General features: G+C 45.4%; 1 protein-coding gene across 1 annotated transcript in view; it reads left to right on the top strand.

The window, feature by feature from the left end:
• The window catches only part of stard9 (StAR-related lipid transfer (START) domain containing 9), a gene marked incomplete at its 5' end in the record, with an annotated part of 264,669 nt that overhangs the window by 201,128 nt on the left and 37,827 nt on the right, over positions 1 to 25,714 (top strand). Inside the window, 3 exons of the mRNA XM_060828639.1 lie at positions 927 to 977; positions 2,505 to 2,725; positions 7,487 to 8,018. Of these exons, the coding sequence (XP_060684622.1) occupies positions 927 to 977; positions 2,505 to 2,725; positions 7,487 to 8,018 (804 nt within the window). The remainder of the gene's footprint in view (positions 1 to 926; positions 978 to 2,504; positions 2,726 to 7,486; positions 8,019 to 25,714) is intronic.

The raw sequence follows: 25,714 nt of genomic DNA, 5'->3' as shown, positions 1-25,714 counted from the left end.
TTGCTCACTGCCACCATATCAAAATCCTTGAACACCCTCTCTTATACCAATTTGGGGGACTTTGGAATAGCTTGCCCAATGGCAACCATGAAACTATCGTTAATGATCACAAAAACCCATATTGTTCACTAGTGTCCTTTAGAGAAGGAAACCTGCCATCCTTCCCTGGTCTGGCCTACATGTGAATCCAGATCATAGTTTATTATTAACATAGTTTATTATTAACTGTCCTCTTGGCAATTAGGAATAGAACCACATCTTGTGAACGACTAAATATACAAAAGAAAATTCTGAGTGCAGTAAGTGTAATCACTACTTAAAAGTAGCTGAAAATGTGTTGCTGGAAAAGCGCAGCAGGTCAGGCAGCATCCAATGAACAGGAGAATCGACGTTTCGGGCATAAGCCCTTCTTCAGGAAGCTCTTTCCTGAAGAAGGGCTTATGCCCGAAACGTCGAAAACATTCCTGAAGGGCTTATGCCTGAAACGTCAAAAAATGCCTGAAGAAGGGCTTATGCCCAAAATGTCGATTCTCCTGCTCCTTGGATGCTGCCTGATCTGCTGCGCTTTTCCAGCAACACATTTTCAGCTCTGATCTCCAACATCTGCAGTCCTCACTTTCTCCACTACTTAAAAGTACCCTGGTTTGTGGTGCAATTGACTCTCATATAAGAGAGGGCCGTCTCCAAGGAGAATTGCCCAGGGGATATTTCTTTTCTGTTGCATATCCTGAACAGCCATTGGAATTATCTTTGATAGGATTAGAGGGCTCAAGCTTTAAATGTAATTAGTGGGACATTTTGCTGGGTGTAGACCAATTGACTTTCTGGTTTAGTTAGAAATATACACTTGTATATCTACAGAGAACAGATTATCACCAGGACCAGTTGGGGTCATGTAACAAAACTGGTGTGTTGCATTTTTACAGCTTTGAACACGATAAGGAGAAGGATGACGAAATGGAGCTAAGTGAAACCAGGTGAGAAACCACTCCAAATAAATGGAAATAAACGCACACAGTGCTGCAGTAACTCAGCAAGTTCGACAGCATCTGTGGAGAGAAAATAGCGTTAACATTTCCACAACCTGTATGGCACTTCTTCAGAACAATTGATCTTCATTTATCAAGGTCCAGGAAAAGTTTAAGCTGAAACTGAAAATAATTGTATTACACACGCTGTGCTAACAGAAGGAGAATTCCAGAACTGAGGAGCAAGCAGGGCATAGGTAATATTGGGAAAGGTTTTACAGAATGGGGACATGGTGATACATGTGGACAGGATTTGGGAGCAAGGACAATGGCCCTAGGCAGGACTATTATCTCTCAATATTGAGTCTCTTGATGAGGTGCTGAGTGTCTTTGATTGAGGGATCCCAAACTGGTAGGCACATTGCATATTGACAGGTATGCCTGCTGAAAGCGGCAGCTCAGGGACGAAACGTCTGCAACACAAATTCCCAGCTCGGTGAACAGAACCACAACAATTACCAACATCAGATATCCTGCAAACTACACCATTGTTCCAGCACCAGAAATGTCATGTTTAAGTTTGTTATTGAACTCCAAGCTAATGTGCCAAGTTGGTGTGCTTATGGCTTTGAATTTTGTAGAAAGTGTAATATTTGCTGTTAACTTGAATACAGTGTACGGCCATAGTTGGTCTGTTTAAAGCATCTTGCAGAATCACTGAGTGGTTGGTGCCTTTGTGTCAGTCCCTGTGCAACCAAGCAGGTTTTCTTTGTGGACTGCAAGCTTCTTTGTTGCTAGGTAACTTAACGGCTGGCGTGTGAGAAATCAGAAGTTTAGCGATCGATCGGTGATGAAAGAACTGATTGGTGAGGTGGTGAGGGGAAAGAACTTTGTGTTTACAATTCAGGTTTGGCGAGCAGATTAAAACAAGTTCAGACAGCTGCTGTCAAGTTGCTTGTTTTTTAAAATATTGGATTTATAAATCAACTGGTGATTTTAAGGAACTTGAAAATCTGGTGGTAAGAGGATTTCCTTTTGTTGCATGTAAACTTTCACGAATTGGTGACCCCAAAGTCTGTGGCTTTCTGACTAGGTTTTACTTGCTTTCCCTTTTGGCTGCACTTGAATTGTACCAGCTTGTAGAGTGTGAGAATAAAATTAACTTTCACAACCAGCAATAATTGCCTGTTTTTTTTTCCCTTAAGAGGCACCTACTTGATCCTCTACAGTCCATGTAGCAAAGGTGCTTCCAGAAATAATTTAACTCAAGAAGTCCAGCATTTTAACCCAGAGACCGTAAAGGTACGGCGTTAGAATTGCCCAAGTTAGGATTATGCGTGACTGATGCCTCTGTCCTTTTAGTTTGTAGAAGTTATGGATTTGAGAAGTGCCATCCAGGAATATTGTATTTTGAACTTAATCCACCTCTGCAGTGTGAACAGTGCTATTGTTTGCTACTGCCGAAAAGAAATGTTCAGTGAACTTTGAGTTCACACACACATGTATAAAATGTAACTCACTGTTGTTTATCCTCAGGAAGCAGCTAGTCGAACTTCGGGAGAGATACCAAAACAAACAGCAGGAGCACAAAGAATACAGGCACAAGCTGAAGGCATTGGAAGCTTTTTACCAAGGGCAGGTACAGCAGCAGGAATGCTATATTGAGGAACTGCGAAAACACATCCAAGCAGCCCAGTCGCAGGCAGAACAAGAGCTCAAACACGATCAGGAGCAGCTCAAACAACAAATTGAGCTAAGTATGTAGTCACAATCTTTTCTTTGAAGATGGTTCACTCAGTAGCAAAAGAACATTCTGATTGTGTACCAGCCAGCAAACAAGTTTGCATTTTCCTTTGCCATGTTATCACCCAAAACAACTCATTTCTGCAATGTCAGAACAAGTTTTTAATGTAAGTGGCAGCTCTTCCTGGTTTACTTTGTGCCGTTTTTGATGGTTCACAGCTATAAGATGGCGACACGGAGATCTTCTGCTTATACCCCAGACAACACCAACACCTATTTGATAAAACTTATTTGGGGAAATTTATTTTTTTCTGCACCTGTAGCAGAGAAAAGATAAACGCAAATAGATGAAAATAATTTAAAGAAACTGAATTGATCATTGTAATAAATTGTTTCTATATTATGTAACTGTTTACAATTCTTCTGGGCTGAATCTTATTTTTGTTATTAGCCATTGCCACCATTATTGCCACCACTCTTGGCATATATACTATTTTACACCTTGCCTTTTGTTCTCTGACCCTCTCCTGTTTTCCCTTAACACAGTGTCACTCCCAAACTGTTAAACTCCATCTTGGGTCCTGAGGGCAATAAGGTAGATGAGATGCTGTTCCTCCAGCTTGTGTTAAACCTTGCTGGAGCACTCAGCAGGCCTGAGACAGAAATATTGGCATGGGAACGTAGTGATGTATGCAAGTGGCAAGCTACTGCAAGCTTTGGTTACTTTTACAGATAGAGCGAAGGTGTTCTAGAAAGCACTTGCCCACCGTGTATTTCTTGTCCCCAGTGTACATGTGATCACATTTTGAGCAGTGATTACAGTAGGCAGGACTAACTAAAGTGCAGGCAAATCATTGCTTCATCTGGACGGTGTGTTGTAGCCTTGAATTATGACGAGGAGGTGGTAAACAGAGAGAAACTGGGAGAATGGAATAGAATCCATACAGAAAATAGAGCATGAGATATATAGTCCAGGTAACTGTGGGAGACAGTGGATTTGTAGTGGATATTGATGGCCAGCAGATCCCTAGAAATGGAAACAGAGGTATCAAGAAAGGGAACAGGGAAGTCATTGGTGGACCAGGTGACGGTGAGGTAAAATGAAAACTAGAACCAAAATTCATGTATGTTTCTAATTCCGGATAAGAAAGGAGATAGCACTGACAATGTCGTTGATGAATTAGAGAATAGGAGGGCTGGAGTAGGACTCAAACAAGGGATGTTCCACGTACTCCACAACTCCATAACTGGACCCATGTGGGTACCCGTGGCCATCACTTTGACCTGATGAAAGTGAGAGAAGTTACAGGAGAAGTTGTTCAAAGTGACAGCGAGTTGGGCGTGGTGGAGGACTGACCTGGTGGTGATGGATGGAGACCGTTCAGGCCACTCTTTGCACTCTCCTTCTCTTTCACTCGCTCGCTCGCTCGCTGACTCACTCTTGGTTGGGTCGTTGGACTCGAAAGGTTAACTCTGTTTTCTCTCTGCAGGTGCTCCAGTTGGGTAGGGCAAATCAGGATAGGACTTGCAGACTTAGTGATAAGGTCCTGGGAATGTTGCCGGACAAAGAGACCTTGGAGTGCAGGTTCATAGTTCCTTAAAAGTGGAGTTACAGGTTGATATAATAGTGAGGAAGGCGTTTGGTATGCGTTCTTTTATTGATCAATGCATTGAATATAGGAGTTGGAAAGTCATGTTTGAGGCTGTACAGGACATTGGGTAGGGCATGTTTGAAATACTGGTTGCAATTCTGGTCTATCTTCTATAGAAGAGATATTGAACTTGGAAGGGTTCAGAAAAGGTTTACAAGGATGTTTGGGAGTTTCAGCGATAGGGAGAGGCTGAATAGGCTGGGGCTGTTTTACCTGGAGTATCAGAGGCTGAGGGTGACCATATAAAATCATTAGGGTCATGAATAGAGTGAATAGTCAAGGTCTTTTCCCCACGGTAAGAGAGCCCAAAACTAGAGGGGCATTGATTTAAGGTGAGAAGGGAAAGATATGAAAGGGATTTCAGGGGCAACTCCTTCATGCAGAGGATAGAACATAGAACATAGAACAATACAGCACAGAACAGGCCCTTTGGCCCACGATGTTGTGCCAAACATCTATCCTAGATTAAGCACCCATCCATGTACCTATCCAATTGCCGCTTAAAGGTCGCCAATGATTCTGACTCTACCACTCCCATGGGCAGCGCATTCCATGCCCCCACCACTCTCTGGGTAAAGAACCCACCCCTGACATCTCCCCTATACCTTCCACCCTTCACCTTAAACTTATGTCCCCTTGTAATACTCTGTTGCACCCGGGGAAAAAGTTTCTGACTGTCTACTCTATCTATTCCTCTGATCATCTTATAAACCTCTATGAAGTCACCCCTCATCCTTCGTCGTTCCAACGAGAAAAGGCCGAGAACTCTCAACCTGTCCTCGTACAACCTATTCTCCATTCCAGGCAACATCCTGGTAAATCTTCTCTGCACCCTCTCCAAAGCTTCCACATCTTTCCTAAAGTGAGGCGACCAGAACTGCACACAGTACTCCAAATGTGGCCTTACCAAAGTCCTGTACAGCTGCAACATCACTTCACGACTCTTGAATTCAATCCCTCTACTAATGAACGCTAATACACCATAGGCCTTCTTACAAGCTCTATCCACCTGAGTGGCAACTTTCAAAGATCTATGTATATAGACCCCAAGATCCCTCTGTTCCTCCACCTGACTAAGAACTCTACCGTTAACCCTGTATTCCGCATTCTTATTTGTTCTTCCAAAATGGACAACCTCACACTTGGCAGGGTTGAACTCCATCTGCCACTCCTCAGCCCAGCTCTGCATCATATCTAAGTCCCTTTGCAAACGACAACAGCCCTCCTCACTGTCCACAACTCCACCAATCTTCGTATCATCTGCAAATTTACTGACCCACCCTTCGACTCCCTCATCCAAGTCATTAATAAAAATTACAAACAGCAGAGGACCTAGAACTGATCCCTGCGGAACTCCACTTGTAACTGGGCTCCAGGCTGAATATTTACCATCTACCACCACTCTCGGACTTTGACCAGTTAGCCAGTTTTCTATCCAATTGGCCAAGTTTCCCTCTATCCCATGCCTCCTGACTTTCCGCATAAGCCTACCATGGGGAACCTTATCAAATGCCTTACTGAAATCCATGTACACTACATCCACTGCTCTACCCTCATCCACATGCTTGGTCACCTCCTCAAAGAATTCAATAAGACTTGTAAGGCAAGACCTACCCTTCACAAATCCATGCTGGCTGTCCCTAATCAAGCAGTGTCTTTCCAGATACTCATAAATCCTATCCCTCAGTACCCTTTCCATTACTTTGCCTACCACAGAAGTAAGACTAACTGGCCTGTAATTCCCGGAGTTATGCCAACGGTACTGCAATTTCCTCTCTTGCTTCCCACATAATCCTAGGATATATCCCGTCAGGCCCGGGGGACTTGTCTATCCTCAAGTTGTTCAAAATTTCCAACACATATTCCTTCCTAACAAGTATCTCCTCTAGCTCACCAGTCCGTTTCACACTCTCCTCTTCAACAATACGGTCCCTCTCATTCGTAAATACTGAAGAAAAGTAATTGTTCAAGACCTCTCCAATCTCTTCCGACTCAATACACAATCTCCCACTACTGTCCTTGATCGGACCTACCCTCGTTCTCGTCATTCTCATGTTTCTCACATACGCATAAAATGCCTTGGGGTTATCCTTGATCCTATCCGCCAAGGATTTTTCATGCCCTCTCTTAGCTCTCCTAATCCCTTTCTTCAGGTCCCTTCTGGCTATCCTGTATCCCTCCACTGCTCTGTCTGAACCCTATTTCCTCAACCTTATGTAAGCCTCCTTCTTCCTCTTTACTAGACATTCAACCTCCCTCGTCAACCAAGGCTCCCTCACACGACCATTTCTTTCCTGCCTGATAGGTACATACATATCAAGGACACGTCGTATCTGCTCCTTGAAAAAGTTCCACATTTCCACCACATCCTTCCCTGACAGCCTATGCTCCCAACTTATGCTCCTCAAATCCTGTCTTACAGCATCGTAATTTCCCTTCCCCCAATTATAAAACCTACCCTGTTGTGCGCACCTATCTCTCTCCATAACCAAGGTGAAAGTCACAGAATTGTGGTCACCATCACCAAAATGTTCACCCACTAACAAGCCCATCACTTGTCCCGGTTCTTTACCGAGTACCAAATCCAATATGGCCTCCCCTCTGGTTGGACAATCTACATACTGAGGATGGTGCGTGTATGGAATGAGCTGCTAGAGGAAGTGGTGGAGGCTGGTACAGTGACAACATTTTGAAATGCATCTGTATGTGTACATGAATAGGAAGGGTTTAGAGGGATATAGGTCAAATGCTGGCAAATGGGACTATATCAATTTAGATTTCTGGTTGGCATGGACGAGTTGGACCGAAGGGTCTGTTTCCATGCTGTCCATCTCTGAGTCCATGCTGCCAATCCTGCTGAGTTTGTCCAGCATCTGTTCTTGTTTTAGGTTACCAGCATTCCCACTTCTGTGTTCCTTTTACTGTTGACTCTTGTTCTCCGGTTGTCTGACCTGCTGAATAATTCCAGCATTCTCTGTGAACACCCCCTCCCCCCCCCCCCCCCCCCCCCCCCCCCCCCGCCCCTTCTCTTAATATATTCCCTCTTAATATTTGTTTCATCTCCAACATCTGCAACATGTTTTTAGCCATGTTAACAGCTGTCTGTTCCTTTTCTTTTCCCAGACCAGCAATGTCTAGCAAATGAAGAGAGGCGCTTGGAGTCTTTAGCGCAGCACCGCCATGAGCTGGGGACACAGACAGAGACTGTAACGTTCACTGAGTGTGGGGTACAAATCACCCTTCAAAACAAGGAGATTCCTTCCCTTGAGCAAGATAGGAAGCGGCTGGTGCAGCTGGAACTGCTTCAGAAACACTCACTGAAGAAGGCCGAGCGAAATATCAGCAAGAAAAGAGTCAAATACCAGCTGGAGAGAATCGCCGGGAAGCAAAAACTGTTGGAAGCCAAAACCAACCTGCAACACCTGGAGGCTGCAAGCTTACTCAGCAAGGATCAACTCAAGCAACCAACCGTGGACAAAATAAACACTTTACAAACCAGTCCAAATCCAAAACTGACAAAGTGGAACAAATCATTCCCTCCATACTCATTACCAGCAACAAAACAATCACCATCTGTTCGTTTACTAGCTAGGAGGCACTCCGATTCAAATGACCTGGTATCACGCCTGTACCCACAGTATGTCCCAGTTTACAGGTATGTATTTCTTGTTCAGGAATGAGTTTGTTTGCAACTCATCTTGCAACATGTCCATATTAAAGAGGAGGTGGTGCTGGACTGTTTAAGATGCATAAAGGTGGATAAATGCCCGGACCTGATCAGGTGTACCCAAGAACTCTGTGGGAAGCTAGAGAAGTGATTGCTGGGCCTCTTGCTGAGATATTTGTGTCATCGATAGCCACAGGTGACATGCTGGAAGACTGGAGGTTGGCTAACCTGGTGCCACTCTTAAAGAGTTAAGGAAAAGCCAGAGAACTCTAGACCAGTGACCCTGACATCAGTGGTGGGCAAGTTGTTGGAAGGATTCCTGAGGGACAAGATTTACATGTATTTGGAAAGGCAAGGACTGATTAGGGAGAGTCAACATGGCTTTGTGCAAGGGAAATCATGTCTCACAAACTTGATTGAGCTTTATGAAGAAGTAACGATGAGGGAAGAGCAGTGGACCTGATCTATATGGACTTCAGTAAGACTTTTGACAATGTTAGATCACACAGAATACAGGGAGAACTAGCCATTTGGATACAGAACTGGCTCGAAGGTAGAATACAGAGGGTGATGGTGGAGGGTTGCTTTTCAGACTGGAGGCCTGTGACCAGTGGAGTGCCTCAAAGATCAGTGCTGGGTCCACTGCTTTTTGTCCTTTATATAAATGATTTGGATGTGAGTGTAGGAGGTATAGTTAGTGAGTTTGCAGATGACTTCAAAATTGGAGGTGTAGTGGACAGCGAAGAAGGTTGCCTCAGATTACAAAGGGATCTTGATTAGATGGGCCAATGGGCTGAGGAGTGGCAGATGGAGTTTAATTTAGATAAATGTAAGGTGCTGCATTTTGGGAAAGCAAATGGGGGTAGGACTCCTATACTTATTGGTAAGGTCCTGGTGTGTGTTGTTGAACAAAGAGACCTTGGAATGCAGGGTCATAGCTCCTTGAAAGTGAAGCCACAGATAGATAGGATAGCGAAGAAGCTGTTTAGTATGCTTGCCTTTATCGGTCAGTGCATAGAGTATAGGATTTGAGGGGGTCATTTTGTCTCTGTACAGGACATTTGTTAAGCCACTCTTGGGATATTGTGCACAATTCTGGTCTCTCTACTATAGGAAGGATGTTGTGAAATATGAGAGTGTTCAGAAAAGGTTTGTAAGGATGTTGCCAGAATTGTAGAGTTTGAGCTATAAGGAGAGGCTGAATAGGCTGGGTCTATTTTCCCTGGAGCGTCTGAGGCTGAGGGGTGACCTTATGGAGGTTAACAAAATTGAGGGCAAATCACAGGGTAAATAGACAAGGTTTTTTCCCCTGGAGTGGGGGAGTCCAGAACTAGAGGACATAGGTTTAAAATGGGAGGGGAAAGATTTAAGAGGGAGCCAAGGGGCAATGTTTTCATGCAGAGGGTGGTGCATGTATGAAATGAGCTGCCAGAGGAAGTGGTGGTGGCTGGTACAATAACAGCTACTCCGGATTCGTTCCTCGCTCTGCTACTCCTGATTCATTCCTCGTTCTGCCACTTCGGATTCATTCCTCGTTCTGCTGCTCCGGATTCATTCCTCGTTCTGCTACTCCGAATTCATTCCACATTCTGCTACTCAGGATTCGTTCTTTGCTCTGCTACTCCTGATTCATTCCTCACTCTGCTACTCCGGATTCATTCCTCGTTCTGCTACTCCAGATTCATTTCTCCTCGCTCTGCTACTCCGCATTCATTCCACGCTCTGCTACTCCGCATTCATTCCTCGTTCTGCTGCTCCGGATTCATTCCTCGTTCTGCTACTCCGAATTCATTCCACACTTTGCTACTCAGGATTCGTTCCTTGCTCTGCTACTCCTGATTCATTCCTCGTTCTGCTACTTCGGATTCATTCCTCGTTCTGCTACTCCGGATTTGTTCCTCGCTCTGCCACTCTGGATTCATTCCTCGTTCTGCTACTCCGGATTCATTCCTTGTTCTGCTGCTCCGGATTTATTCCTCCTCGCTCTGCCACTCTGCATTAATTCCTCGCTCTGCTACTCCTGATTCATTTCTCGTTCTGCCGCTCCGGATTCATTCCTCGTTCTGCTGCTCCGGATTTGTTCCTTGCTCTGCTACTCCTGATTCATTCCTCGCTCTGCTCTTCTGGATTCATTCCTTGTTCTGCTACTCCAGATTCATTTCTCCTCGCTGTGCTACTCCGCATTCATTCCACGCTCTGCTGCTCCGCATTCATTCCTTGTTCTGCTGCTCCTGATTCATTCATTGCTCTGCTACTCCGGATTCATTCCTCGTTCTGCTGCTCCGAATTCCTTCCTCGTGCTGCTCCGGATTCGTTCTTCGTTCTGCTACTCCGGATTCGTTACTCGTTCTGCTGCTCCGGATTCGTTCCTCGTTCTGCTACATCTGATTCATTCCAATTCTGCTACTCCGGATTCATTCCTGGACCTGCTATTCCGGATTCGTTCCTCACTCCGTTACTCCGGATTCATTCCTCGCTCCGCAACTCTGGGTTCAATCCTGGCTGTGTTACTCCGCAATCATTCCTCATTCTGGTATTCCGGATTCATTCCTCACTGTGCTACTCTGGATTCGTTCTTCCTCGCTCTGCTACTCCGGATTCATTCCTCATTCCGCTACTCCGGATTTATTCCTCCTCGCTCTGCCACTCTGCATTAATTCCTCACTCTGCTACTCCGGATTCATTCCTCGTTCTGCTGCTCCGGATTCATTCCTCGTTCTGCTGCTCCGGATTCATTCCTCGTTCTGCTACTCCGGATTTGTTCCTTGCTCTGCCACTCCGGATTCATTCCAATTCTGCTACTCCGGATTCATTCCTGGACCTGCTATTCCGGATTCGTTCCTCGCTCCGCAACTCTGGATTCATTCCTGGCTGTGCTACTCCGCAATCATTCCTCGTTCTGGTATTCCGGATTCATTCCTCGCTGTGCTACTCCGGATTCGTTCTTCCTCACTTTGCTACTCCGGATTCATTCCTCGTTCTGCTGCTCTGGATTCATTCCTCGTTCTGCTACTCCGGATTTGTTCCTTGCTCTGCCACTCCGGATACATTCCTTGTTCTGCTGCTCCTGATTCGTTCCTCATTCTGCTACTTCTGATTCATTCCAATTCTGCTACTCCGGATTCATTCCTGGACCTGCTATTCCGGATTCGTTCCTCGCTCCGTAACTCTAGATTCATTCCTGGCTGTGCTACTCCGCAATCATTCCTCGTTCTGGTATTCCGGATTCATTCCTCGCTGTGCTACTCCGGATTCGTTCTTCCTCACTTTGCTACTCCGGATTCATTCCTCGTTCCGCTACTCCAGATTTATTCCTCCTCGTTCTGCCACTCTGCATTAATTCCTCATTCTGCTGTTCCGGATTCGTTCCTCGTTCTGCTGCTCCTGATTCGTTCCTCGTTCTGCTACTTCTGATTCATTCCAATTCTGCTACTCCGGATTCATTCCTGGACCTGCTATTCCGGATTCGTTCCTCACTCCACAACTCTGGATTCATTCCTGGCTGTGCTACTCCGGATTCATTCTTCCTCACTTTGCTACTCCGGATTCATTCCTCGTTCCGCTACTCCGGATTTATTCCTCCTCGCTCTGCCACTCTGCATTAATTCCTTGCTCTGCTACTCCTGATTCATTCCTCGTTCTGCTACTCCGGATTCATTCCTCGCTCTGCTACTCCTGATTCATTCCTCGTTCTGCTGCTCCGGATTCATTCCTCGTTCTGCCGCTCCGGATTCATTCCTCGTTCTATTACTCCGGATTTGTTCCTCGCTCTGCCACTCCGGATTCATTCCTCGTTCTGCTGCTCCGGATTCATTCCTCGTTCTGCTGCTCCGGATTCATTCCTTGTTCTGCTGCTCCTGATTCATTCCTCATTCTGCTAGACCGGATTCATTCCTTGTTCCGCTAATCCGGATTCATTCCTCGTTCTGCTGCTCCTGATTCATTCCTCATTCTGCTAGACCGGATTCATTCCTTGTTCTGCTACTCCGGATTCATTCCTCATTCTGCTACTCCGGATTCATTCCTGGGTATGCAACTCCTGATTCATTCCTCGCTCTGATATTCCAGATTCATTCCTCCCTTGCTGCTCCTGATTCATTCATCGCTCTGCTGCTCCTGATTCATTCCTTGTTCAGCTACTCCGGATTCATTCCTCACTCTTCTACTCCAGATTCATTCCTTGTTCCGCTACTCCGGATTCATTCCTCCTCGTCCTCGCTCTGCTACTCCGGATTCATTCCTCACTCTGCTACTCCTGATTCATTCCTCATTCTGCTACACCGGATTCATTCCTTGTTCCGCTACTCCTGATTCATTCCTCGCTCTGCTACTCCAGATTCATTCCTCCCTTGCTGCTCCTGATTCATTCCTTGTTCAGCTACTCCGGATACATTCCTTGTTCAGCTACTCCGGATTCATTCCTCACTCTTCTACTCCGGATTCATTCCTTGTTCCGCTTCTCCAGATGCATTCCTCCTCGCTCTGCTACTCCGGATTAATTCCTCGCTCTGCTACTCCGGATTCATTCCTCGCTTTGCTATTCCGGATTCATTCCTCGCTCTGCTACTCCAGATTCATTCCTCGCTCCGCTACTCCGGATTCTTTCCTGGCTGTGCTACTCCGCATTCATTCCTTATTCTGCTATTCCGGATTCATTCCTCGCTGTGCTACTCTGGATTCGTTCTTCCTCGCTCTGCTACTCCGGATTCATTCCTCTCTCTGCTACTCCGGATTCATTCCTCCTTGCTCTGCTACTCCGCATTCATTCCACGCTCTGCTACTCCGGATTCGTTCCTGGCTGTGTCACTCCGGATTCATTCCTCACTCTACTGCTCCTGATTCATTCCTTGTTCTGCTGCTCCGGATTCATTCCTCATTCTGCTAGACCGGATTCATTCCTTGTTCCGCTAATCCGGATTCATTCCTCGTTCTGCTGCTCCTGATTCATTCCTCATTCTGCTAGACCGGATTCATTCCTTGTTCTGCTACTCCTGATTCATTACTGGCTGTGCTGCTCCTGATTAATTCATCCCTCTGCTACTCTGGCTTCGTTCCTCACTCTGCTGCTCCAGATTCGTTCATCGGTCAGCTACTCCAGATTCATTCCTTGATGTGCAACTCCTGATTCATCCCTGGCCCTTCTACTCCGGATTCATTCCTCGTTTTGCTACTCTGGATTAATTCCTCACTCTGCTGCTCCTGATTCATTCCTGGCTGTGCTGCTCCTGATTCATTCCTCCCCCTGCTATTCTGGCTTCATTCCTCCCTCTGCTGCTCCTGATTCATTCATCGTTCTGCTACTCCAGATTCATTCCTGGCTGTGCTACTCCTGATTCGTTCCTCACTCTGCTGCTCCTGATTCATTCTTCGCTCTGCTACTCCAGATTCATTCCTCCATGCTCTGCTACCCTATGATTCATTCCTTGCTTTGCTACTCCAGACTCGTTCCTCGCTCTGCTACTCCGGATTCATTCCTCGTTCTGCTACTCTGGATTCATTCCTCATTCTGAACACCGGATTCATTCCAGGCTGTGCTACTCCGGATTCATTCCTCGCTCAGCAGCTCTGGATTTGTTCATCATTTTGCTACTCCGGATTCATTCCTCATTCCGCTACACCTGATTCATTCATTGCTCTGCTGCTCCTGATTCATTCCTCGTTCTGCTGCTCCTGATTCATTCCTCGTTCTGCTACTCCTGATTCATTCCTCGTTCTGCTCCTGATTCATTCCTCGTTCTGCTATTCTGGATTCGGTCGTTGTTCTACTACTCCGGATTCATTCCTCCCTTGCTGCTCCTGATTCATTCATCGCTCTGCAGCTCCTGATTCATTCATCGTTTTGCTACTCCGGATTCAGTCGTTGTTCTGCTACTCCGGATTCATTCCTGGCTGTGCTACTCCTGATTCATTCCTCGTTCGGCTACTCCTGATTCATTCCTCTTTGTGCTATTCCAGACTCATTCCTCGTTCTGCTACTCCGGATTCATTCCTGGCTGTGCAACTCCGGATTCATTCCTGGCTCTGCTACTCCAGATTCATTCCTTGTTCCACTCCTCCTTGTTCCATTCCTTTCTCGTTCTGCTACTCCGGATTCGTTCAGCGTTCTGCTACTCCAGATTCATTCCTCGTTCTGCTACTCCTGATTCATTCCTCATTCTGCTACTCCCGATTCACTCCTGGCTGTGCAACTCAAGATTCATTCCTGGCTGTGCTGCTCCTGATTCATTCCTCCCTCTGCTACTCTGGCTTCATTCCTCCCTCTGCTGCTCCTGATTCATTCATCGTTCTGCTACTCCTGATTTGTTCCTCACTCTGCTGCTCCTGATTCATTCATCGCTCTGCTACTTCGGATTCATTCCTCCTTGCTCTGCTACTCCGCATTCATTCCACGCTCTGCTACCCTATGATTCATTTCTTGCTCTGCTACTCCGGTTTCGTTCCTCGCTCTGCTACTTGGGGTTCGTTCCTCGCTCTGCTACTCCAGATTCATTCCTCCTTGCTCTGCTACTCCGCATTCATTCCATGCTCTGCTACCCTATGATTCATTTCTTGCTCTGCTACTCCGGTTTCGTTCCTCGCTCTGCTACTTGGGGTTCGTTCCTCGCTCTGCTACTCCGGATTCATTCCTCCTTGCTCTGCTACTCCTGACTCATTCCTCATTCTGCTACTCCAGATTCATTCCTGGCTGTGTCACTCCGGATTCATTCCTCACTCTACTGCTCCTGATTCATTCCCTGTTCCGCTACTCCAGATTCATTCCTCATTCCGCTACTCTGGATTCATTCTTGGCTGTGCTGCTCCTGATTAATTCCTCCCTCTGCTACTCTGGCTTCATTCCTCATTCCGCTACTCTGGATTCATTCCTCACTCTGCTGCTCCTGATTCATTCCTGGCTGTGCTGCTCCTGATTAATTCCTCCCTCTGCTACTCTGGCTTCATTCCTCTCTCTGCTGCTCCTGATTCATTCATCATTCTGCTACTCCTGATTCGTTCCTCACTCTGCTGCTCCTGATTCATTCCTCACTCTGCTACTCCGGATTCATTCCTCGTTCTGCTACTCTGGATTAATTCCTCACTCTGCTGCTCCTGATTCATTCCTGGCTGTGCTGCTCCTGATTCATTCCTGGCTGTGCTACTCCGGATTCATTCCTCCCTCTGCTACTCTGGCTTCATTCCTCCCTCTGCTGCTCCTGATTCATTCATCGTTCTGCTACTCCTGATTCGTTCCTCGTTCTGCTACTCCGGATTCATTCCTTATTTCGCTACTCTGGATTCATTCCTCACTCTGCTCCTGATTCCTTCCTGGCTGTGCTGCTCCTGATTCATTCCTCGTTCTGTGACTCCTGATTCATTTCTCTTTGTGCTATTCCGGACTCATCCCTCGTTCTGCTACTCCGGGTTCATTCCTGGCTGTGCAACCCCTGATTCATTCCTCGTTCTGCTACTCCTGATTCATTCCTCATTCTGCTGCTCCTGATTCATTCCTCGTTCTGCTATTCTGGATTCGGTCATTGTTCTACTACTCCGGATTCATTCCTTGTTCTGCTACTCCTGATTCATTCCTCCCTTGCTGCTCCGGATTCAGTCGTTGTTCTGCTACTCCGGATTCAGTCGTTGTTCTGCTACTCCGGGTTCATTCCTGGCTGGGCTACTCCTGATTCATTCCTCGTTCGGCTACTCCTGATTCATTCCTCTTTGTGCTATTCCGGACTCATTCCTCGTTCTGCTACTCCGGATTCATTACTGGCTGTGCAACTCCGGATTCATTCCTTGTCCCACTACACCTGATTTATTCCTTGCTCTGCTTCTACCGGATTCATTCCTGGCTCTGCTACTCCGGATTCATTCTTTGTTGCACTCCTCCTGATTTATTTCTCGTTCTGCTGCTCCGGATTCATTCCTCATGCTGCTACTCCTGATTCATTCCGCATTCTGCTACTCCTGATTCATTCCTCATTCTGCTACTCCCGATTCATTCCTGGCTGTGCTACTCCTGATTTGTTCCTCACTCTGCTGCTCCTGATTCATTCATCGCTCTGCTACTCCGGATTCATTCCTCCTTGCTCTGCTACTCCGCATTCATTCCATGCTCTGCTACCCTATGATTCATTTCTTGCTCTGCTACTCCGGTTTCGTTCCTCGCTCTGCTACTTGGGGTTCGTTCCTCGCTCTGCTACTCCGGATTCATTCCTCCTTGCTCTGCTACTCCTGACTCATTCCTCATTCCGCTACTCCAGATTCATTCCTCATTCCGCTACTCTGGATTCATTCCTCACTCTGCTGCTCCTGATTCATTCCTGGCTGTGCTGCTCCTGATTAATTCCTCCCTCTGCTACTCTGGCTTCATTCCTCTCTCTGCTGCTCCTGATTCATTCATCATTCTGCTACTCCTGATTCGTTCCTCACTCTGCTCCTGATTCATTCTTCGCTCTGCTACTCAGGATTCATTCCTTGCTCTGCTACTCCTGATTCATTCCTCGATGTGCAACTCCTGATTCATCCCTGGCTCTGCTACTCCAGATTCGTTCCTCGCTCTGCTACTCTGGATTCATTCCTCGTTCTGCTACTCTGGATTCATTCCTCACTCTGCTCCTGATTCATTCCTTGCTGTGCTGCTCCTGATTCAGTCCTCGTTCTGCTACTCCTGATTCATTTCTCTTTGTGCTATTCCGGATTCATCCCTCGTTCTGCTACTCCGGGTTCATTCCTGGCTGTGCAACCCCTGATTCATTCCTCGTTCTGCTGCTCCTGATTCATTCCTCGTTCTGCTATTCCGGATTCGGTCACTGTTCTACTACTCCGGATTCATTCCTTGTTCTGCTACTCCGGATTCATTCCTCGCTCGGCAGTTCTGGATTTGTTCATCATTTTGCTACTCCTGATTCATTCCTCCCTTGCTACTCCGGATTCATTCATCGTTCTGCTACTCCTGATTCAGTCGTTGCTCTGCTACTCCGGATTCATTCCTGGCTGTGCAACTCCGGATTCATTACTGGCTCTGCTACTCCGGATTCATTCCTTGTCCCACTACTCCTGATTTATTCCTTGCTCTGCTTTTACCGGATTCATTCCTGGCTGTGCAACTCTCCTGATTCATCCCTGGCTCTGCTACTCCGGATTCATTCTTTGTTGCACTCCTCCTGATTTATTTCTCGTTCTGCTGCTCCAGATTCATTCCTCGCTCTGTTGCTCTGGATTCATTCCACATTCTGCTACTCCCGATTCATTCCTCATTCTGCTACTCCCGATTCATTCCTGGCTGTGCTACTCCTGATTCGTTCCTCACTCTGCTACTCCTGATTCATTCCTCATTCTGCTACTCCCGATTCATTCCTGGCTGTGCTACTCCTGATTCGTTCCTCACTCTGCTGCTCCTGATTCATTCATCGCTCTGCTACTCCGGATTCATTCCTCCTTGCTCTGCTACTCCGCATTCATTCCATGCTCTGCTACCCTATGATTCATTTCTTGCTCTGCTACTCCGGTTTCGTTCCTCGCTCTGCTACTTGGGGTTCGTTCCTCGCTCTGCTACTCCGGATTCATTCCTCCTTGCTCTGCTACTCCTGACTCATTCCTCATTCTGCTACTCCTGATTCATTCCTCACTCTACTGCTCCTGATTCATTCCCTGTTCCGCTACTCCAGATTCATTCCTCATTCCGCTACTCTGGATTCATTCCTCACTCTGCTGCTCCTGATTCATTCCTGGCTGTGCTGCTCCTGATTAATTCCTCCCTCTGCTACTCTGGCTTCATTCCTCCCTCTGCTGCTCCTGATTCATTCATCATTCTGCTACTCCTGATTCGTTCCTCACTCTGCTCCTGATTCATTCTTCGCTCTGCTACTCCGGATTCATTCCTTGCTCTGCTACTCCTGATTCATTCCTCGATGTGCAACTCCTGATTCATCCCTGGCTCTGCTACTCCAGATTCGTTCCTCGCTCTGCAACTCCGGATTCATTCCTGGCTGTGCTACTCCGGAGTCATTCCTCATTCTGCTGCTCCAGATTCATTCCTCGCTCTGCTACTCCTGATTCATTCATCGCTCTGCTGCTCCTGATTCATTCCTTGTTCTGCTACTCTGGATTCATTCCTTGTTTCGCTACTCTGGATTCATTCCTCACTCTGCTCCTGATTCCTTCCTGGCTGTGCTGCTCCTGATTCATTCCTCGTTCTGCGACTCCTGATTCATTTCGCTTTGTGCTATTCCGGACTCATCCCTCGTTCTGCTACTCCGGGTTCATTCCTGGCTGTGCAACCCCTGATTCATTCCTCGTTCTGCTACTCCTGATTCATTCCTCGTTCTGCTGCTCCTGATTCATTCCTCGTTCTGCTATTCCGGATTCGGTCATTGTTCTACTACTCCGGATTCATTCCTTGTTCTGCTACTCCGGATTCATTCCTCGCTCGGCAGTTCTGGATTTGTTCATCATTTTGCTACTCCTGATTCATTCATTGCTCTGCTACTCCGGATTCAGTCGTTGTTCTGCTACTCCGGGTTCATTCCTGGCTGTGCTACTCCTGATTCATTCCTCGTTCTGCTATTCCGGATTTGGTCATTGTTCTACTACTCCGGATTCATTCCTTGTTCTGCTACTCCGGATTCATTCCTCGCTCGGCAGTTCTGGATTTGTTCATCATTTTGCTACTCCTGATTCATTCATTGCTCTGCTACTCCGGATTTAGTCGTTGTTCTGCTACTCCGGATTTAGTCGTTGTTCTGCTACTCCGGATTCAGTCGTTGTTCTGCTACTCCGGGTTCATTCCTGGCTGTGCTACTCCTGATTCATTCCTCGTTCGGCTACTCCTGATTCATTCCTCTTTGTGCTATTCCGGACTCATTCCTCGTTCTGCTACTCCGGATTCATTCCTGGCTCTGCTACTCCGGAATCATTCCTTGTCCCACTACTCCTGATTTATTCCTTGCTCTGCTTCTACTGGATTCATTCCTGGCTGTGCAACTCTCCTGATTCATCCCTGACTCTGCTACTCCGGATTCATTCCTTGTTCCACTCCTCCTGATTTATTTCTCGTTCTGCTACTCCAGATTCATTCCTTATTCTGCTACTCCAGATTCATTCCTTATTCTGCTCTCCTGATTCATTCATCGCTCTGTTGCTCCGGATTCATTCCTCATGCTGCTACTCCTGATTCATTCCTGGTTGTGCTACTCCAGATTCGTTCCTCGCTCTGCTACTCCAGATTCGTTCCTCGCTCTGCTACTCCAGATTCATTCCTGGCTATGCTACTCCTGATTCATTCCTACTCCTGATTCTGATGTTACTGTGCTGGAAAGGTAGTTTGACCCTTTGCCAGGCTGCCCTTTGCATGACGATGTGCTTCCTGATTTCATTTTATGAAAGTCTGGCTCTAATCTTTAGGTTACTTCATAAAAGTGCTGAGTGAAGGGAAAGCATACTTCATGTGTGGTAGTTGCACAGGGTGTCTTCAAAAAAGAAATCTGAAAGACAGAGAAGGGAGAAAAGCTAATTGTTTGAACCAAAAAATTGAGATATTTTAAATGAGGTATTCAAGCTCATTTGGGATTGTTGTTGTGACGAGTGCTCGGAAAATGTTTACTACTATCTCCAGGAAATTATAAGTAAGGTTGAGTTGATACTCAGCAACAGGAGATGACTTTGAATTTTATATTTGGTTCTGGAAACTTGACACACGTGGTTTGTTTACAGATGTATAGAATAGTTAAGATGCAGGAGGCCATTCAGCCTGTCGTGTCTGCGTTGGCTTGCTGAAACAGTAATTTACTGACTGTACTCTCCTTCTGCCCGTGGTCCTGCACGTTCTTCCCATTCAGATAATAATACAATTCTTTCTTGGAAGCCTTAATTGAACCTGCCTTCATTAAACTATCACCCGGCACAATCCAGATCCTAATTACTCAGGGCATGAAAATGATTTTTTTATCATGTCACCAAATCATAGGAACTGGAATAGGCCACTCAGACCTTCAAGCCTGTACTGAGGCTTACTGAGATAGTGACCATACACTGAGATCATGACCAATCTGTGGTCTTGCTACCTGCCTTTGGCCCATGTCCACTAATGCACTTGTTTTATAAAAACTTATTTATCTTAAGTTTAAAACTAACAACTGATCCAGCATCAACTGTCATTTTGCAGAACAGAGTTCCAAACCTCGACTACACTTTGTGTGCAGAAATGGTTCCTAACATCTGTCCTGAGTGGTCTGGTCTCGAATTCTCAGATTGTGCTGACTTGTTTTAGAATCTCCAGCCAGTGGAAATTTCTGAATCTACTGTTAATATCTTGAAGACTTGGTTCACATCACCCCTTAACCTTCTAAATTTTAGAGAGAAACAGGCCAGTTTTTATTATTTCTCCTCATAACCCAAAGTCCAGGTAACACTCTTGTATGCCTATGTTGGACACCTTCCTAAGGTGTAATGCCTAGATCAGTTCTCAGTACTCCAGTGGGGTCTAACCAGGGTTTTGTATTACTGCAGCATATCGTCTATGTCCTTGAACAGCATTCCTCTGGATATGAAAGCCAGTATTCCATTAGCTGCCTTTATTATTTTCCGCACCTGTGTGTGGCATTTTAAAAATTTATGTGCCTGACCCCTCAAGTTTCTTTGGACATCCACTATATTTAATTGCATGCCATCTAGAAAGTATCCTGATCTACCCAATTTTTTGGTCTAGAATCTCACATTTGCTTATGTTGAACTTCATATGCCACAGTTTTGACGATTCACCCAGTCTGTCAATACCCCTTTGTAATTTTATCCTATTAAATTGTAATTTTACACCATCTGAAATGTTGACTAACTTGATGTCATCAGCGAATTTGATATCTCTCTTTCTGTGCAATTATCCAAATTATTAATCGTGAGGTGAATAATTTAGGTCCTAACGCAGATCCTTGTGGGAAATCACTCGTCGCATTCCTGCTAATTTGAGTATCTATACGTTAGCCCTACTTTCTGTTGTCTACCACTCAACAGTTTCCCATCCATGTCAGTAATTTGCCCTCAGTTCTGTGGGCTTCTACAATAGTTAAGTCTCTTAACTGGGACTTTATCCCACGTAAACATCAAGCATAGTCATTTCTCTCTCCATTACCTTAGGCAGCTCTTCAAAACATCCAGTGAGGTTTGTCCGATACAAGTTCCCATCTAAAGCCATCCTGGCTCTCTCTGATGAACTGAAAAATATCCAGTGGTTTGGTTAACTCATCCTTGATGATAGGCTAATTAGTCTGTAATTTCCTGGTTCTCCTCTTCAAAAGCAGAGTTACTAGTGCAATTTTCTAGTCCAGAGGAACAACTCCTATATCTAAGAAACTTTCAAAAACGTTGCAATTTATCTTAAATCGGTGTGCTCTAATTCTCGATTAGAGCTAGTAATGAAAATAGCTTTAGCCTCTCTATTTTGTCCAAACCGGTCATGATTTTGAACACTCCTATCAAATTTTGTCTTAACCTTCTTTTTTGTAAGTAGCACAAATCTTAACTTTTCCTATCTATCTGGCTAACTGAAGTTCCTCATTCCTGAGAGTGTTTTAACATTCTCCAACGCCTTTACCTTGTAATGTGTGGTGTCCACAACGGACTGCAGTCAGGATTTTCTAAATTGTTAAATCCATTTTCAGTAGCTCAAGATGTAGTTCTTCTGTAATGCAATGATTGCGTTCTTGTGCAACCCTGCATTATAGAAAAATCACGCATTGGAAAGAGCGCTTGAAGTGTTGGCGGTGTAATTACGTTACAGTTAACGCGCGTTTTATAAGTTTGCGCTTTAAAAACACTGTCCCCAATGCATCAATCGCATTCCAGCAAATTTGCATAACAAAATGCGTCTTATAGCAGAACGACCTGTATGTCTATCTCCTGGTCAGTGAACTCTAGATTAACATAGCTCATGTCACCTCTTTTAATTTGCAATAGTGTTACAGCAGACCAGCCATTGTTTAAGTTGGCTTTAGATTAGTTATTAGATATTAGACAAGTCATTAGATATAAAGAGATAATGCTATTAACAAGAAATTGTACATCATGATTCAAAAAGTACAAACCAAGATTACTTATGGGAAAATGTGCAAAAAAAGCATCTTTACTAGTTCTGTGGCCTCTGCATTTCCCATCGCTTGACTTTGGATTTTTTGTATGTTTGTTCTCTTTGTATTCCCTTGGTCAAAACTCTCTTTCTGAGGATGATCTCATAGCTGCTGCCTTGGAGTTCTGGGCTCTAGCCATTCATAGCCTCAGTTTCTTTATGCAGAAGGATTTCGCAAAGCAACAATGTTAATTATGTTGAGTCACTTTGAAATTCTTCCTCCCAACTGATGTTCCTTGCTGAAGCTTGAATTTTTAACACTTTTCATTCTTGGTATTTCAAGAACCTTGAACTTCTTTGTCCATAATCCACACAAAGCTTGTTGCTGTAAAGGTAGGTGATTTGATTAGATTACTTACAGTGTGGCCCAACAAGTCCACACCGACCTGCCGAAGCGTAACCCACCCAGACCCATTCCCCTACATTTACCCCTTCACCTAACACTACGGGCAATTTAGCATGGCCAATTTGCCTAACCTGCACATTTTTTGGACTGTGGGAGGAAACCGGAGCACCCGGAGGAAACCCACGCCGACACGGAGAATGTGCAAACTCCACACAGTGAATCGACTGAGGCGGGAATTGAACCCGGGTCTCTGGCGATGTGAGGCAGCAGTGCTAACCACTGTGCCACCGTGCTGCCCATGGTGTCTCCGCCCACGGAGTAGCTGTCTTTTAGTTTCTTACCCAGTTGCAGCCAGATTAACTGTTATTCAAACAGAGGTAGTAACCTTAACAATTTTCTTTCTAAAAATTATCAGACAATAACTGCATGATAACTGGGTCACAAGTTATTAAATTAATCTGTTACTAGATTAAAAGAAACTTATTTAATGTCATGATTTGGAGATGCCGGTGTTGGACTGTGGTATACAAAGTTAAAAATCACACAACACCAGGTTACAGTCCAACAGGTTTAATTGGACACAATTCTAAGGCACAGAATTCTTAGCAAAACTTTACAGTGTGACGTAACTGAAATTATACATTGAAAAATACCTTGATTGTCTGTTGAGTCTTTCATCTGTTTCACTATTTTCATGTGTAAATCACAAAACCTCTTTTTAAAAGTTGCATTCTCAGGTTAGCTGTAACAATGGGCGTTAGCTAGACAATATGTTGAAGGTGTTAGCCCCCTCTGTTCTCTGTCTATGCCATGATGTTTAGATTGATTCTAATCTAACACGTGAGATAACAGAGTTTTACATGAATTCATGCAGTTTTTGAGCAAAGTACAATGTAACTCTGCAAGTACAAATTCACCCCACAAAATATGTGTATGCATGTGGGTCTTTGTCTGTGTGTCCGTCTGGGTTGGGGGATGTGGGTGTATGTGTGTGTGTGTGTAGTGAGTATAGAGTGTCTTACGTTTGTGAGGGGCTGCATGTGTTAGTGTGGGAGTGCATGTGTGTGTGTTTGAGGTGGGGGGTTGTGAATGTCTGTCAGAAGGAGTGTATATGTATGTACATGAGTGTAGAGTGGTCTAAGTCGCTGAGAGGATGCCTGTGTGGGTTTGAGTGTGTGTATCTGTAAGGGTGGGTGTGTGTCTGTGTATATGTGTGTGTGTATAGTGCAATGTGGTCACCTGTAATGTGACATGAACCCAAGATCCCGGTTGAGGCCCTCCCTATGGGTACCAAACTTAGCTATCAGCCTCTGCTCGGCCACTTTCCTCTGCTGCCTGTCCCAAAGTCCACCTGAGAGGATGGTCACCTGAAGATCCGAGGTCGAATGTCCTGGACCACTGAAGTGTTCTCCAACTGGGAGGGAACCCTCTTGTCTGTTGATTGTTGTGCGATGCCTAATCATCCATTGTTGTAGACTTTGCTCGGCTTCCCCAATGTACCATGCCTCCGGGCATCTTTGCCTGCGACGTATAAGATGGACAACGTTGGCTGAGTCACATGAGTACCTGCCATGTACAAGGTGAGAGGTGTCCCTATGCGTAATTGTGGTATCCATGTCTTGCAGCATCCACCGTGACAAGGTTGTATGGAGTTATCCTGAGAACCAGGCATTTTGCTACGAACAATGATCTGTTTGAGGTTTGGTGGTTGTTTAAAAGCGCGCATTGGAGGTATGGGGAAAGTTTTGGCGAGGTGCTCATCCTCATTAATGAGGTGTTGCAGGTCACGGAGAATATGGTGTAGTTTTTCAGCTCCTGGGAAGTACTGAACAATGAAGGGTACCCTGTCACTTGCAGCACATGACTGTCTCCTGAGGAGGTCATTACAGTTCCTTGCTGTGGCATGTCGGAACTGGCGGTCGATGAGTTGGGCATCATACCCTGTTCTTGTGAGGGCATCCCTGAGTTATTTCCAGGTGCCTGTCCCGTTCCTTCTCATCTGAGCAGATCCGGTGTATGCGTAGGGCTTATCTATAGTGGATGGCTGTTTGAATATGTTTTGGGTGGAAGCTGGAGAAGTGTAGCATTGTGAGGTTGTCTGTGGGTTTGCTGTAGGGTGAGGTGCAGAGGTGTCCATCTTGATAGAGATGCATGTGTCCAAGAATGAGACAGATAGTAGAGAGTAGTCCATAGGGAGTTTGATGGTGGGATGAAACTTGTTGATGTTACTGTGTAGTTTTATCAGTGACTCCTTGCCATGGGTCCAGAGGAAGAAAATGTCGTCAGTGTACCTGGTGTACAATGTTGGTTGGAGATCCTGCATAGAGAAGAAGTCTTGTTCAAACCTGTGCATAAAAATGTTGGCATATTGGGGTGCAAATTTGGTCCCCATGGCTGTTCCATGTGGCTGGATGAAGAACTGGTTGTCAAAGGTGAAGACATTGTGATCGAGGATAAAGTGGATGAGTTGTAGGATAATGCTCGGAGATTGGCAGTTGTTGATTTGAGTACTGAGGCTGTTGCCATGATGCCGTCATGGTGGGGGATGCTGGTGTAGAGTGCTGAAACGTCCATTGTGACGAGGAATGTTCCCGGTTCGACTGATCCGTGGGTGCTGAGTTTCTGTAAGAAATCTGTAGTGTCGTGACAGAGGCTGGGGATCCCCTGCACAAAAGGTTTCAAGATGCCTTCAACATAGCCAGAGAGATTCCCACACAAGGTCCCATTGCCCATAACTCTGTTATCTCACTTTTTAGATTAGAATCAATCTAAACATCATGGCATAGACAGAGAACACAGGGAGCCAACACCTTCAACATATTGTCTAGCTAATGCCCATTGTTACAGCTAACCTGAGAATGCAACGTTTAAAAAAAGGTTTTGTGATTTACACATGAAAGAAGTGAAACTATCATGGTATTCGAACAAATGAAAGACTCAACAGACAATCAAGATATTTTTAATGTATAATTTTAGTTATATCACACTAAATTTTTTGCTATAAATTCTGTGCCTTAGAATTGTGTCCTGCACTATCAACTGATGAAGGAGCGGTGCCTCGAAAGCTAGTGTGCTTCCAATTAAACCTGGTGTTGTGATTTTTTTAACTATTTAATGTCAGGCAGTCTTGTATTTCATATCATTTTCACAATCTTGGGACATCCCTAAGAACATGACACCTAGTGAAGTGCTTCTGAATTGTCACTGTTGTCGTGTAGGAAGGAACATGGCAACCAATTTGCA

This window comes from Hemiscyllium ocellatum, chromosome 8 (assembly GCF_020745735.1).
Source record: "Hemiscyllium ocellatum isolate sHemOce1 chromosome 8, sHemOce1.pat.X.cur, whole genome shotgun sequence".
Classification (NCBI taxonomy): Eukaryota; Metazoa; Chordata; class Chondrichthyes; order Orectolobiformes; family Hemiscylliidae; genus Hemiscyllium; species Hemiscyllium ocellatum.
Note: the sequence above shows the minus strand (reverse complement) of the source record. Positions and strands in the feature narration are given on the sequence as shown.